The sequence below is a fragment of the Limulus polyphemus genome, unplaced genomic scaffold (genome assembly GCF_000517525.1).
Source record: "Limulus polyphemus unplaced genomic scaffold, Limulus_polyphemus-2.1.2 Scaffold252, whole genome shotgun sequence".
Taxonomy (NCBI): Eukaryota; Metazoa; Arthropoda; class Merostomata; order Xiphosura; family Limulidae; genus Limulus; species Limulus polyphemus.
The window spans coordinates 260,439-272,963 of NW_013665862.1; the positions used below are offsets into that span (position 1 = coordinate 260,439).

At 32.5% G+C, this 12,525-nt stretch overlaps 1 protein-coding gene across 4 annotated transcripts in view; it reads right to left on the reverse strand.

Moving 5' to 3' along the window:
• LOC106478807 (sodium/hydrogen exchanger 9B2-like) overlaps nucleotides 1-12,525 on the reverse strand; it is a 36,861-nt gene that overhangs the window by 4,788 nt on the left and 19,548 nt on the right. For all 4 annotated transcript variants that reach the window (XM_022382471.1, XM_022382472.1, XM_022382470.1 and 1 more), the window contains 6 exons: nucleotides 12,357-12,463; nucleotides 11,664-11,843; nucleotides 5,771-5,879; nucleotides 1,926-2,062; nucleotides 994-1,071; nucleotides 19-419 (listed from right to left, as the gene is read on the reverse strand). In XM_022382471.1, the coding sequence (XP_022238179.1) occupies nucleotides 276-419; nucleotides 994-1,071; nucleotides 1,926-2,062; nucleotides 5,771-5,879; nucleotides 11,664-11,843; nucleotides 12,357-12,463 (755 nt within the window). In that variant the 3' untranslated portion in view covers nucleotides 19-275. The remainder of the gene's footprint in view (nucleotides 1-18; nucleotides 420-993; nucleotides 1,072-1,925; nucleotides 2,063-5,770; nucleotides 5,880-11,663; nucleotides 11,844-12,356; nucleotides 12,464-12,525) is intronic.

Below are 12,525 nucleotides of genomic sequence, written 5' to 3' on the forward strand. Positions count from 1 at the left end.
AAGTTGACAACTCTTCATGTTTTGACATTACAACATCATCCTCCTGACATGTAGAGTCGTCAACTTTTTGAAGGCCATAGATAGGCCTAAATAAAATGTTTTTAATTGTGTACCAGTTTAACATTGAATATTATTCATGATTTTAGTTGTGATGTATTTATGATTTTAACTTTATACACAAGTGCCAAAATACTATAATTACATCACAACTGTTCATTTTATTCTTCATTCACAATATTATACTAAGAAACTCCCTTGTTACAAAACTAAGTGTTTTAGACTGATCCCTGAGCTTCAGTATCATTGGAAGTTTTGTTGTTCCCAGGGGAAGGAGTTAGTAATCTTGGGGCACTGAGACTTATTGCTGCTGCTCCCAATGGTGCTGTTACCAGAATGGCCAAAACTGCAATTGTAAGGACCTACACAATAGCAAATTGTCTATAAATACCATATATTTCAGACTTGTCACAAAAACAGTTAATATTACATTTCATTTGGTGCAAAATTTAATCATGGTTAAAATAGCACAGCACTAAAATACTCAATATCAACAAAATCTTGGACTATTACTATCAGAATCGAGCCCTTAGCCTGCAGGATCTGGTTATTTGCTTTTCATTACAGACTACTAAAATAACTTGTGTAACAAAAATGTTTGCAACAGATATTTCAAAGATGGGAACAATGTTTAAATATTTTATAAAGAACTTACAAAAAAATACAAGCAATACTTCACACAAAATTATGTTGTCATAATTGATCTCCAGAGGATGCAATTCACACTTCCCAATATTTCATTTTGCAGGCAACAAGAACCAATTTTAGGATTTTACATGACTGAAATTAATTTCTTATCAAAATTTGGAATTAGCTAACTTGTGAGCAGAAAGGAGTGAATACAGAAATATGAGATAACTTTATAATAGTTTAGCAGTAATCACATCAAATTACCATGCACTAAACCAGCATACAATATAAACTATATATATATACCTTAATACCAAATGCTTCCATTTCAGGACCAGCTTTAGTATTTCTAGCATAGTCAAGAGCTACAGGACCAAATGCAGCCTAAAAAGACAAAAATCATTATTGAAAAATAACATTATTATCATATTCACAATTTGGAATTATCTTTACCAAGATCACAAGTTTTATTCCATACAGAAAAAAAATAGCTTATGTTTATACTCTTAAAGCATGTCACTACTATTTTCTTTTCTGAAATTCTAAGTCATTCTGACTGCAAAATGTTAGATAAGCAACATTAATTTCAAGAACATGTAAGTGATCGGTATACATTTAGGTCATAATATTGTTTCATCATTTCACCAATTATAAGTATATTACTCTCAGTTATAATTTTTTTTTTAAATACATGCATACTGAGTACTTTTTGATATTGATTTAAATACTTTATACAAGCTTTTCTTACAGCCAGATGGGAATTTTTATCCACAAGTAATAAAGAATCTTATGAAGTAGCTTTCAAAGAACATTTTGGTCACTTAATTTATATTAAAAGTGCACAGAATAATTTAGCAGCAACTGTATCTATTGCTAAGATTTGGAATTTTAGAGGGATTAATAATTGTCACAGAGATCATTGGAAGCACCTTTGGAAAAGCACATCAAAGAAGATTACAAGGATTTACAGAGTGTAAAAACATTTCTGAGGAATACCTGAAGAATTTGAAATAACTCAGTGGAAGTCTTAAGAAAGTGTACTTTTAATTAATAAAAATACAACAAAAGTATGTATGTTATTACACTGGAAATATCAATAAAGTATCCTACATTTCAATGGAACATCTAGATCTGAAATATCCTTTCAATTAGAATATAAAAACAAAATTTGCAATTAAATCTACAAAAGCAAACTACAAGTAACTTTTGTTAAGAACATTTATAAGTTTAATTCTTACCTGGACTGTGGCTTTTGGTAACCATGCTAAGGCTACAAAAACTTGTTCTGAGATGTTAAGATTGGCTTTGAAAACTACCAAAAAGGTCACAATCATACGTATAAAAAGCCCAATACCTAATGTAGCAAGTCCCAAACCTAAAATAATAATAATAATCTTAGTAATTACGGCATAAACATAGCTAAAATATAGATATCTAAGATTTATTTTAATGTTCAGCTAAATACTGTCAAGGACACAATTATCTTCACTTAAAACTAGCAACAACAACATTGCATTTTTCTGTTTTGGAATACTAAAATATAACAATAAGTAATAATTATATTATTAACAATTAGAAGCATTAGAATGAAAGTCTCATAAGGAAAATATAGTTTCTTCATTGAAACTATTCCAATGAAAATCCCTCTAATTACTAAGTCTGACTCTTATCAACTTACTCCTCTCACAAAAAATATATATTTATGAGCAAGATCAAAATGTTTGTTAAAGTCACTCAATTAAATAATACTCTAGAAACACAATAAGTGAAAATACTCAATTTACAACATAAAACCGGAGGATTTAAAATCTCAAAATATATATATATATTCTTTTTTATGACTCATATACACCACTTTTTGGTCTCATAGCTCAAGACTTCTACTGCCTACTTGTACATCAAACAACTCTCTTATGTGCTTACCACATTTGCTCATTAAAGTAAAAAAAAATAATGTCTGTTATATAGTCCAGTTAGTTGGAAAAGCATATTTTTAAATAGGTCTGTATAGTCAGCAAAAATCAGTAGTTTAGTCTTCACCTCAAAATATAAAATCTACAAACATGGGAACAGCATGGATTTCCAAAGATAATTGTTCTGAACCTGTAACCAAAACAAGTATATACCTTGGTTAAGTAAAAAAAACAAAAACTCTTTCTCTTTGTCATTACCAGTCAACTACATAATAGGGATATAAGTGGGCTCTGAAAAGAAAGACATTTAGATAACAGAATTTAAAAAAAAGTAACAAAGATATCCAGATGTTGGCTTAGGAAATGACATTGGAACAGGAAAGCAAAAACACACCAGAAGACAACTTTGAGAGACATATCACTCAATTAGAAAAAAATAAAACAACTTGAACAAGTTAATTTGGGCACCCATAAGCAATCAGAGAATCTGACATGGGGTACTTGAAAAAATAATCAGTGAAGAGATGGTCTAAAGTTTATCACCCTTATATAACCTTTCTTGAGTAGTGATGAAACCTTGAAGAAGGGCAAAGTGGAATACAGACTTTTAGAAATAAACTACACACCATATTAGATCATTTAAAAATCATACATTAACATAGAACTTGCTATATTTTAAAACTTTAAAAAAATATGTTGGACAAAAGAAGTAAAATGTAATATTTCTTGGACCTATTCCATTCAAGATCAAGATGTGAAGAACATGAATGTGACTCATGTACAGTAAATAGTATAGAGGAATTTCAAACAACAATGGCTAAAACAAAATCACAGACAGCTTTATAAGATATGTTACAAACTAAATGGCCGTTTTCATAAACATTTGACAAGAACATTGTTGTAGCAGTAATATCCTGGTGATTGTTCACCTAGTAACACTTAAAACTGTTACATGTAATAATAATTTAAAAAAAGAGAGAGCGCAAGAGACTGTAAACGATGTCAGGGCCAAATGAAACCTCATACCAGAATTAAAATATTGGTAAACAGTATGATAGTAGTATTAGTATTCCTACAAAAAGAACGGTGCATGGTTAAAAATAAACATGAATATTACTATGCTCTCAAAAATTATTAAATGATAATGAAAGAAAGAAAGAAAAAGTTTGCATACAAACAAATAAACTTTTGGAACTTCTGGCTAGAAAGTAAAAATCATTACATGATAACATACATCTAAGCAAAGTTTCTTAAGACTTCAATGAACCAGTACAATTTAAGTAGACTCCTACCTTATACAATGGTTGTTTTATTAATCATCTGATTGCTATAAGATGGCTAAGATGTACAAATTTTAGGGCAAAATATAACTTGTCCTTTTTATCTAACTATAGTAATTACTTAAACACAAATTAGAAAGTTATTACTTGGATTCTATTCAATAGATTATAAGAAACATATGTTTAAAAACTTCCAAGTTTTGTAATCAGTATGTTAAACATAGAGCAAAGCCACTTTTGGCTATCTACTGTGCCAACTGCAGGGAATCAAACCACAGATTTTAGTGTTGTAAGTTTGTAAACTTACTGCTATCCCACCTATTACTAGAACCACAAACAACTTTCAAGTATATAATTATAAAAAAACAACAACAATACCTCAATTCCAAATATTTTAACGAGACAACCAAACCACTCTAATGAAAAACTGATAAAACAACAACAAAACCTATGTATCAAGTTTTTAACAATACTGTAAACCCCAGAAAAACTGGAAGTCAACTGAAATAGAATGTATTATATCCATATTGTTGGAAACTCATAGCTTTAACATTATAAAAAAAGTTAATATTTCTTTAAAAAAGATTTAACTACTAAAAAAACAATTATAATAATTGTGATAACAGTACTATATTTGCAATTTGATACATTTTCTAAATACAAAAATACAGTGTTCATCAACATTTTCACATCAAACTGACAGTTACTTCTGCTATAACCATTCTTCTTTCTTTTACTGGTAAATTCTAGTAGATTAGACAAGTCCAGTCTGCCTAGAGAGTAAATGTCTCTTAAACATTTTCTAGTACATTGTACTTCACAATTAACATAAATATAAATTCTTAAATTTAGTGAAACTACTCAGTTTTATTGATTTCTGTAGAAAAACTTGTAGATTAGGAGTGGCCAAGTTATGTCTATAATGTGCTTTAAATATATATATATTGAGAATTACATTGGGAATTGTGAAAAACACTATGAAAGCACAACATATCTAATTTCTTCATGATATTATTGTAGAGTAAATCTGATTGGAGAATAATGTGACACATTGATGTAATGGTTATTTTATTAATTACTTCTGTATTATATCACTTTAAAGCTCTTTTCTGTGAATCATGGTATTTTTCTGTATCTTTTATGTCCATAAGTCTGTATTTAGTCTGGCTACCAGCCAATATCTGTCACTCTGAGATCTGTGCTACCTAACTGAATTCAAACTCAAGAGTGAGACTGTATGAAATATAAACATATATCTTCTTAACCAAATGCCACTTGTTTATTACATGTGTGAATCACACAGTCCGGTTTTCACATGGGAATCTAGCATATGTAATAAAAAAACACTATTCCAGAGCATACAATCCAGTCTGTTACTGAAAAACAAAATGTACTGTGTACAAACCATGCAATCTTATAGCTTTAAATGGTTAATAGTGATAATCTCTATTAATCTGTAACACAACAGTACTATGTTAACTAACTAAACTTATATGAAGTTCGAGGTAACAGCAATGACTCAATATTCAGTGTAACACTTTTAAGGACTATATCATGAATTGTTACTATACTATTTTTCACAAATTTTATTACATCCAAAGCTTTAGCAAAAATATTAAATATGAATTCACCACCTACATTGTGAATACTTGCAGGTACTTTCTACTTTTCAGCTGTAAAATAGACTTAAGTTGTATCTCTTGAGATACATACATACGTATCCAATTATATTTACATTTGGTATGATATTTTGCTTCAGAGTAGTCTAAGTTATAAATATTTTGCCTTTTCTTTACAACAATAAAGTTAACTAGAAACAATGCATGTAAACAGTGTTATTTTTCTTAAGTGTTTTACAAAACTGTTAAAAGCTAAAAAAAAAATATTTACCAACAGTGTTTGCTTCCAACTGTGACACCTGAATTTCTGCCCCAATGAGACCAAAAAGTATAGGCTGGAAAATCTTCCACAAGTAATTAAAAAATGTTCTTACGGGGTTCTAAAAAATAAAGATAATTAAACAAATTTGTCAAGTGATCACAGCTTTGTACACCATATTTAACTAAAACCTCACAAACAAAAGTTTTAAATATGAACAAAACTTTAATGAACAGTTCTAGCATATTTTTTACATGTTATACAATTCCAGTGACAAAAATATACTTAATGTAAACTGGTAGCAAAATACAATATGTCCAGTGCATGAGATATAACCTATAAAAGTTATATTTTTAGATCTTATGAACAGTTTAATGTTTTATTCTTGCATACAGATAAACTATCAAAACACTTCCATACACAGTTAATTTTCATTCTTCAAATACAAATATATTCCATCATCTCGAGATGTAAAGATGAATTTGTTTTTATAATCTACCCTAAACAAACACACATTCATATAAAGATAAGTAGGTTATTTCACACATAAACACACAGTGAATCAAAAACAAACCTGCTACTGAACAGTTTTACCAGTTGAAGAAATCTTTATAGTATCATAACTAATTTGTTACATTACTAACAATGCATGCAAAATTTCCATTGCCTTAAGAATCTGATATATAAAAATGAGGTGAGTTTTTGTGGGTTTGACTTAACTTAAAAAACTTTTAATTGTGCTTCATTTTGTACCAAAAAGTTTAGGTGGTCTGAACTACATAGCCATGGTGTTTGTGTAACTAAACAAGTTTCAAGACACAAGTTTTTCCTCAAAGACATCATCAGTTATTTACATGTGCACAGATTGAAAGCACATGTTAGTGCAGCAAATGAGGACTGTTATTACTGTTACAGCCACTACATTCTCGTTGAGTAATAATACCAGAACAATGGAATAACTCCAAATTTAGTAAGTTTACAGTCATTACAGCTTTTAAAGCTAAACTGATTCATTAGCTATGTGCATTTGCTGTTGAATGTTAAAACTTTTCTTACCTGAAAATGCATTTTTGATAGATACATATGGCATAGAGATTTGCATGTCACTAGTATTGAGGCAACCCCCACCTAATTTCATGTAATTTAACGTGAATTGTACTGTTGCATGATGACATTCTCATGCAACAAAAGCCCTTGACCAATAAGTGGGCAACAATCTCCATATGTGATAGCTCCCCCAATGCACTTGAACTCATAGTAATTTCATTCTTTGATGAGGCAAGTAAAATAAAGATACACTAGGAGTAGGAAGGGAGGGTATGTGAAGACAAGTATCTATCGGAAATACATTTTCAAGTAAGGGAAATGTTAACATCCGAGAAGATAATTTACCTATGCACACAGTCTAACTAGAACCCCATGTGAAGTAGTGCAATTTTTACCTTGATGAACTTCCTTCAGAAAACACACAAAGGAAGCCCATGGCAGGGACTCCAATATGGCACACCCATGGGGGTGTGTTTTTTTATAGCAAAGCCACACTGGGCTATATCTGCTGTGTCCACCAAGGGAAATCAAACCCCTGATTCTAACATTGTAAATGGGAGACTTCATCTTGTCTCATCCAGGGTATGCACTCTTTGCCTAGAATATAAGGGAGAAAGAGGCAAATGAGCCCCACGTGTCACAAGGACAGACAAATTGAGAACATGACTGTCCAAGTACTTTCACACAAGCAGTCAGATAGCTAATATGTGTAGTGTGGTTGGGGAATATTTAGACTGTACCTTGTGTGCATACTTCAATTCTATGAGACAGACTCCAGCTACAGGAGGATGGCACAGTAGTCATTCCTTCATGATTCATATATTGTGTGCATAACTCAACTCAACTGAACAGACATCAACCAGAGAAGGAGGGCATGTGAACTATGCAGTATGGTTACATACACTGTGAGCTCACCTCAACTCTGCTGGATAGACTCTGACTGCAGGAAGAGGGCACAGCATCATAACGCATGATCACCTCAACTCTACTAAACAGACTCAGGCTTTAGAAGGAGAGTACAAGTAGCATGAGTAAGGTATATGAAGAATGACCTGCAATACACTAACAGTGTCATGTCACTACCACCCCACTTATTACCATTTTGGTACTCTTTTGTATAGTAGTCCTAGCTGTTAAGTCCAACTGGATAGGAGTCTCCATGGCACACCACCTCAGTGGCTAAGAGCTGGTGAGTGGCTAGGGTCTCCTGTGCTCCACTCAGTGAAGGGGGGATTCATGTTGGAGAGACACAGAGAAAAGTACCCATTGGTCCTTCAGTCAGGAAAGGTATTTTATTGGAGACAGTGCAATGGGTAACCATGAAATCCTATTTTTAAAAGCCAGCAAGCACAAGCCAGAGAAGTGGGTAGAGCACTTCCCTAGTGCTAGCTTTTTCTATGACAGTACATGGAATACGTATGGTTTTGATTGGACAATTGAGTGAACAGATCTATAGACACCACAAGGATACCTCAAGTAGTCTTGTGGAAAACCCCACCTAATAGTGGACATAGAAGAAACCAAAGTGAATGGTACGAGCATTTTCGGTTATCGTGGCTAGATACAAACTTTGGGTAAGTATACCATGAAAGGCAACACCAGCCACCTGGTGAAAAAAGAGGTTCTGAAAGAGAAATAGTATGTATGTATGTATGTATGTATCTCATACATAGTGGACAGAACAAAGAATGGAGACCACTGGATGCCAAAAACCATCAAGAGATAATACAGCCAAAAAAGTGTAGAGAAGGAGATGAACGTGTGGATAGTGTCCATGTGCAAACCCAGAGGAGCTATCTTGGGGTCTGTGAAGAAGAGACATAAGAAAATGTACAAGGTGGTGAATCAAATGCGAAAAATGAGAAATACTCAGGGATAATCCACATCCTGAGATGAATATACCAACTGGAGGAGGCAATTGACCCATCCAGTATGGGTAGAAGGAGAGAGGTCCTCGGAAAAAGAGGGACAGACAAATACAGGGACCTCAAAAGGGAGAGGTCCATAAAAAGGCACACCAAACAGCTCAACAAGACACGGGAGCCAACCTTGGTCCGAATGGTCCAATAAGGAAGAGGCAAGAGAAAGGGAGACTGGAGAGAAGTACAATCAAATTTCTGAGTAGGCAAAGGCTGAGGAAAAAAAGATTAATTTGGTGAGAGGAGTATGTAAGTGTTGTGGAAGAAAGTGCAAGAAGCATCTATAGAACAGACCTCTGAACAACAGCAAACGAAGGTGAGGAGGAGGAGAAAACAAGTCAGGAGAGAAAGATGGCACAGAAGGGAGAAAATCAATGGCTCAAATTGGACAAGCACAAGACTGTTCAAAAGTTCATAAGGTCTCAAACAGGCATGAAAGTTGGGTGAGGAGAATGAAAGGAGCAAAACAGAGTGGAGAGTATAGGAGAAAAAACACCTCATGGTACAAGGAAAAGAGAAATACCATGGGTAAGGAATCCTGACATCCATTAAAGTCAGAGACCAACAAGCCATTAATAAACAGTCAGGGAAATAAGACAGAGAGGTGGTAAGCAGTATAATAGCCAGGAGGAAAGTAGGCAAAAGGACTAATGATAAATGACCTGCCACACTTGGTGATAGAAAAATGCAGTGAAATGGTGACAACAAAGTGATGAGAAGAATACCACAAAATTGGAAAGTCTAGTTTAATGGGTGACAGATCAGACAAATTCCATGCATGAAGATGAAGGGAAGACATCCTTCAAATGAAGAAGGAATAAACAGGAGGGAAATAAGAAGGGGGGATAGTAGGGAGAGGAAGGAGGGTCTGAATATCAAGCAGACCAAAGCTAACCTGGTGAAACAGGAGCCAACACTAGAAGAGAAATGTGAAAAGCCAAGTATCAGAGGGAGGATATAAATAGGAGAATAGGCATATAGAAAGAGGTGAGATCAAGCCTGGCTGAGAAAATTAACAGCCAAGCTCAAAAATGATGAATAGGGAACCATAAGAGAGGAAGCCCAAAGTTGAAAAGGGTGGCAAATGAATCGAAGAAGGGCATGTCCAACCAAAGGTAAACTCCATAAAAGTTTTGCTTGTCTTGGGGTGTAGATACCACTTCGTGGAATAATTTGAACTTTAAGAACTTTTTTTAAGAGTAACCTACATTTATTTAAAAATTCTATGCAAGTTTTTCTTAAAATAATTTTTATAGTTATTATATAATGATCAACCTTAAAAAGTGGCTAAATGTAATATTAGTACAATCATTGGGTAGGTCAAAGTACGTATATCACAACCTTTTACAGAATTACATTCAAAATTTAATTAAACTACTTTATTATCAATGTATATGAATAAACTTGTCTTCAAAACACAGCTAATAAATCAAACTTTAGTATAAGTTTTAAGTTCTGAATCTTATTAGGAAATATAAAAAATCTCAACCACTCATAGTATGAAAACTGTGACATTTGCTCTAGGTTTTCTCTCTTCTCTAGTTTATTTATCACAACTCCGAGAAGCATGTAATTTAACATAAACTACTCATTATAATACAATCAAAACATAATTTTTATAGCCTTCAATTTTATTTGGTTACAGAGCCATAAACTAGAAAATCAGATCTCTCTTGCCACACCCACCTGTTACATCCTCTCTTTCAAAAATTGCCAATATTTCTCTGACATTTAATACTATATTATTTATAACCAATAGAAAGTCAAAATTTTAACCTATCAAATGACATATCATATTACTTTGCTTTCTATACAAAAATAGTCTATTTATCTTTCAATTCAAACTTTATTCCCAAGGGAAATACATCAAGGAGATTAGCTGAATTTTTAATAGCTCTTATCACACAGTTAGAAAACTAGAAAAATTATGATGGTTATAGGACATTGTCTGCTTTTTACGTGTTATTCTTCTGTGTTCCTAGGTGAAGTATTTAATTAAATAAAAAATTATTTAGAGTGGTAGTACTATTAGTATAAAAAAGTAGGATAAATTTAATCAATGTTGACAGCAAAGAAAAAGAAGACCCAAGTAAGTGCTATATTGTTTTGCATGTGTACTCCTTATCTATTATTATAAAAGTAACTAAAATGTAAAAGTTAGAAACTTGTTAGGATAGATACGATTAGATTAAGTAAGATAAAGAATAATAAAAATTCTTCGTAAGGTATGCTTGCAAGCAGCTCGTGCATTACACAATTTGATAGGGTAACCTGAGCTACAAATTTACCGTGTGATTTACAACTTGTGTGGCAAGATTACTAGTTAGGCACACTTCTAAAGGCAAAAAAACATTACAATTAAGTATAAATAGATTTATAGTGTTACAAGCTTTAAGGTATTTAGGATAAACAACTGTGTCTTCCTTTTATAGTTTACAGTCATTCCAGAAAGAAAAAAGGGTAATTTAGAAATATGTCTTAATCTTTTTATGGTGGTTATAAGGTCAGTCAAATCAATTGCCCCTTTATAAAGTTATAATTTTGAAAATGAGCCATAAAATATAATTTTTTTCTGAAAAAGACACAAAAAACATTTGATATTTTTAGGAGGTTCTAGAGATTATGCAAATGAAATTTGAAAATTTTCAGATGAACAAAAGTATTTTTAATCTTAACATAAAAATTACTTTGCACTGGGAGCAGTCAACACTCTGACACCATATAATTCTGGACAAAGTTTTAGTAAAAATACTTAATTAAAAATTCTGATTTTTTGTCTATAAAAGACTTTTAATGTTTACTGAAAGCTTGCCAAGTTTTGTGAAGATACATTAAGTACTTTCAGTCATGGTATGTATGCCACCATAGTTATATGGTGGTTACAAGGTCATGTAAAATACACAAGCCCATTGGGATAGGCTTAAAGAAATTAAACTTACATCATCACCATCCCAAATGCCATCATCCCACTTCTGTTTCCTCCAACCTGAAGCTGCAACAAAAGCAAGTGATAAACAGCCCAGAGCACCAGCTCCGCCAAACTCCACTGCCCGACTTCCAAACATGATAAACAGTCCTCCAATGAGGAGCGCTGCTGAGCGTAGGATACTTAAAGACTTCTAAATATGAAAATATCTGTAATTACATGTAAGTGCAAGAAATACACAAGCACAAACACACATATACTTATGTACTGTGTAAGATATGTTATACCACAAAAGAAAGTTTAATCTTTCATTTATGAGCCCACTAATAATGACCAGATATTGATAAAATATTTCAATTAGCATCAGAGCTAGTGAAACCCAGTAATTGTTATTTTATAATTTATGTGTGCAATGTTCAATAAAAGATACTTATACTGTTGAAATATGTAATATTTTAATATAATTTAGTATTAAATGTTCCACTGTAAAACACAAGACCTTCAAACTCAGTGGTAGGTAACCATGGTTGTGCAAAACAGCAGAATATGGTTAATATGAATATTTTAGCATACACCACAATTGCAACTTGTAACCCACTTATTTGCTCTCTGTATAAACATAAAATAGGGGAAATGATCACTCTATCAAGGCTGTAGATGGACATTATAAAAAAATAGGTAAAAAATTAAAAGAAAAAAAACTTACATCATCTTTTGCAGGAACATGCCACAGAATAAAACCAAAAATACCACCATAGGCCACACCAACCATAGCCTCTAACGGTCCTTTGATTACTGTCCAAGCAACACTACCTATTCAGAAAAAAAGGTACAACAGAATGTTTTTATTTTGGAAGGAAAAAAACAGACACTTT